At 41.4% G+C, this 3,232-nt stretch overlaps 1 protein-coding gene across 2 annotated transcripts in view; it reads left to right on the top strand.

Annotated features, from left to right (window-relative positions):
- Positions 1–2,958, top strand: part of lgr6 (leucine-rich repeat containing G protein-coupled receptor 6) — a 43,403-nt gene extending 40,445 nt beyond the window's left edge. For both annotated transcript variants that reach the window (XM_014017928.1, XM_014017937.1), the window contains exons 17-18: positions 889–969; positions 1,103–2,958. In XM_014017928.1, coding sequence (XP_013873382.1) covers positions 889–969; positions 1,103–2,247 — 1,226 coding nt within the window. In that variant the 3' untranslated portion in view covers positions 2,248–2,958. The remainder of the gene's footprint in view (positions 1–888; positions 970–1,102) is intronic.
- The last annotated feature ends 274 nt before the right edge of the window (positions 2,959–3,232 follow it).

The following is a 3,232-nucleotide window of genomic DNA, read 5'->3' as shown; positions in this document are numbered from 1 at the left end:
TGTGTTTTGTTGGTGTATATTTAATATACTTCTAATCACTATTTCAATCTTTCTATCTTTCTAATTACTTCTGTCTCTATTTTCTCTTCACTTAAAAAAAGTCACTGATGATGAAGAAATAAATAAACTAAATAAACTAATATTTGGTTTCGTTTTCTACTGAAGTGACACACAAAAAAATCATATATAAACAAGTCATTGAAAGTGCCAGTTATCTTCCTAAAATTGCTGTGTGTCACTGAAGAAAATTTTTAGGCCAACTCCATAAAAGGATTAAAACTGAAAATAATTAGCTCAATCCTTTTGAGGTAGTACAATATGTAGCCCACCAAGTTTAACTGTAAATAGTATAAACATGTAGGAACAGCACTAATAGTTTGACGTATGCCAAATGGGATTGATGCAACAAATTTGTCAATAAAAAGCTGGTTATTTGAATTTTATCCTTATAGGCTCTGTCACACTAGACAACTTAAACCAAATTATGAACATTGTAAAGACATCTACATTGAAGCTGGTATTGAAAAAATCAACAGGAAGCTTTTTTTTTGGAGTGTACATAGCGTAATTCTAACAAATTGATTAAATATATAACTTTTAGCAATTTAGACATAAAAAATGTTTCAAAAGTTGGCATAAGTTGTCTAGTGTGACAGGGCCTTAAAATGGTTTTAGGCAACTTGTGAAAATTTTGTCTGACTTTAAAGATGTCTACACAGAAGATAGAATAAAAAAACTCAACTGGAAGTCTCTTTTGGACRAAAACATACTGCAATGCTAACAACTACATCAAATATATAGCATATGAGTAATTTAGTTATAAAAATGTTCATAAGTTAGCATAAGTTATCTAAAATGTTATGACAAGTCCTTAACGTTATTTTCTAGATGATCCTGATCTGGAGGAGTTCCAGCTGGAAATAGAAGAATCCAAACTGCAGGCCAGTGTTCAATGCACACCCATGCCTGGTAATGCACCTTCCAGCTTGGTGACATTAAAAAGTTGTTTTGTTCAAGATTGTATGCAATACTATAAAACCGAAAGAGCAATTCACAACCAAGTTCGTCCATTTTCACCTCATGAGTTGTTTTTATGTTGCAGGTCCTTTCCGTCCATGCGACTCCCTGCTGGGCAGCTGGATAGTCCGTGTTGGCTTGTGGCTCATTTCCCTGGTGTCTCTGCTGGGAAACTCCATCCTGTTCTTGTCCCTCTTTGGCTCACCTGGCTACATGTCACCACTTCGCTTCACTGTGGCCTGCATGGGGGCATCCAATCTGCTGACGGGGGTGTGCACCTGCACCCTGGTTCTTGTGGATGCTCTTACTCTGGGAGAATTCAGTCAATATGGCGCTCGCTGGGAAGGGGGACATGGCTGTCAGGCTACGGGATGGGTTTGGGTGTTTGCATCTGAGGCGAGCGTGCTGCTGCTGACTCTTGCGGCAGTGCAGTGTGGTGTAAGTGTGGCCTGCGCTCGTGCCTATGGAAAATCCCCATCCCTTGGGCGTGTGCGCACATGTGCATTGTTCTGCCTTACCCTGTCCCTCACGCTCGCCTCGCTCCCACTGTTMGGTGTGGGAGAGTATGGGTCTTCCCCTTTCTGCCTTCCCTCACCCCTGCCTAAAACATCTCCTCATTTCCCATCCTCTCTAGGCTTTCCTTTGGCACTCATTATGATGAACACCCTGTGCTTGCTCATAGTCACATGTTCATACATCCGCCTTTATTGGGAACTTCTTAGGGGGGAATGTGAGGGTCTGTGGGACTGTGCGATGATCAAACATGTTGCCTGGCTAATTTTCACAAATGGCCTCCTCTATGTGCCAGTGGCTTTCCTTTCCCTTTGTTCTCTTCTGGGTCTCCTCACTCTGGGGGAGGAGGTCCTGAAATCGGTCCTCCTGCTCCTGCAGCCTCTGCCTTCCTGTCTCAACCCTCTCCTCTTCTTTCTGTTCACAAGAGACCACACTCAGTTTTTCTCCTGGTCTCACCCCAAAACGCGCCCACAGCTGCGTCGAGACCGCACCTTGGACTCGCTGGTTTCTGTGGCCACGGAAAAGAGCTCCTGCTCCGATTCGTCAACTCAGGTGTCACTGACAGATGCAGACGCCATGTACAACGTGGGGTCATCTACCCATCCCAAACTGGATCCAATCAGATTTTCCAGCTGCTCCTCTACTTTGTCTGTTCCGCTCATCCCTTGCCAAGTGCCCACACTCTCAGTCAGAGAAAGGGAGAGGGCCACTGAATGAGGAAGCTTAAGCGATGGCAAATGCTCAACATGCTTGGATTGAGATGTGATTCGTAAGACTTACCCCTCTGCATTGAGCTTTCAAGACTCACCTCACACATACCCTGCCCCTCCTGGTCAGCTGTCTAAAAATCTGGGAAATGGTGGACATTCATGGACCATTATAATAATGAAGCAGGATCCTTTAGGAGCTATCAATCTAAAAGTTCCTTAAAATCACTATGATGAACTGAAAATGTTGATGAGCTAAAAAATGAGGACAAGAGTTGCTTTTACAGAAAGACCTCTTATGGAACGCCAGTACTGATGAACTCAACTGACTCAATCAAGGTCTTGGAGAACAAAGACAAAATTTAAATGGAGCTGTTTTTTAATGGAAATCAAAGCGTTGTCTAAATCAGTGGCTTACCCAGAGGGAATAAATGTTTATACGGAAATGTGATGAGAGAAGCAACTTATGATACATTGTTKTTTTTACGTGAAGTTATTTCTTTTTAAATAATAAGTTCTATTTTAATAAGTTGTACGTCCCAAAAAAAGGGACTCTGTCAAACACAGCAGGTCATTTTACCAATGTAAGCTAGAATTTTATGTGCAGCAACATTATCATCTGATGAAAGTGCTTCACCATTTTGCTAGTGGCGGCACTACCGTGCTGCGCATGCAGTTTCATATGGTTTACATGTTTTAGGCTCAAATATGCAACTCAGATCAACAAGACTCAAACCRAATGGGACATAGCTATACTTCTGCCGACTTTAAAGTAGGCTAGCAATCAGCATATATACAGCGGGTAAAATAAGTATTGAACACGTCAACATTTTTCTCAGTAAATATATTACTAGAGGTGCTAATGACATGAGATTTTCACCAGATGTCGGTAACACCCAAGTGATATACAAAAATACAAAGAAATCAAACCATAAATGTCCAGAAATTAAGTTATTTGTAATCATGTGGAATGGCACAGGGAAAAAGTATTGAAC

The sequence above is a fragment of the Austrofundulus limnaeus genome, unplaced genomic scaffold (assembly GCF_001266775.1).
Source record: "Austrofundulus limnaeus strain Quisiro unplaced genomic scaffold, Austrofundulus_limnaeus-1.0 Scaffold3, whole genome shotgun sequence".
Lineage (NCBI taxonomy): Eukaryota > Metazoa > Chordata > Actinopteri > Cyprinodontiformes > Rivulidae > Austrofundulus > Austrofundulus limnaeus.
This window is presented reverse-complemented; position numbering and strand designations above follow the sequence as displayed.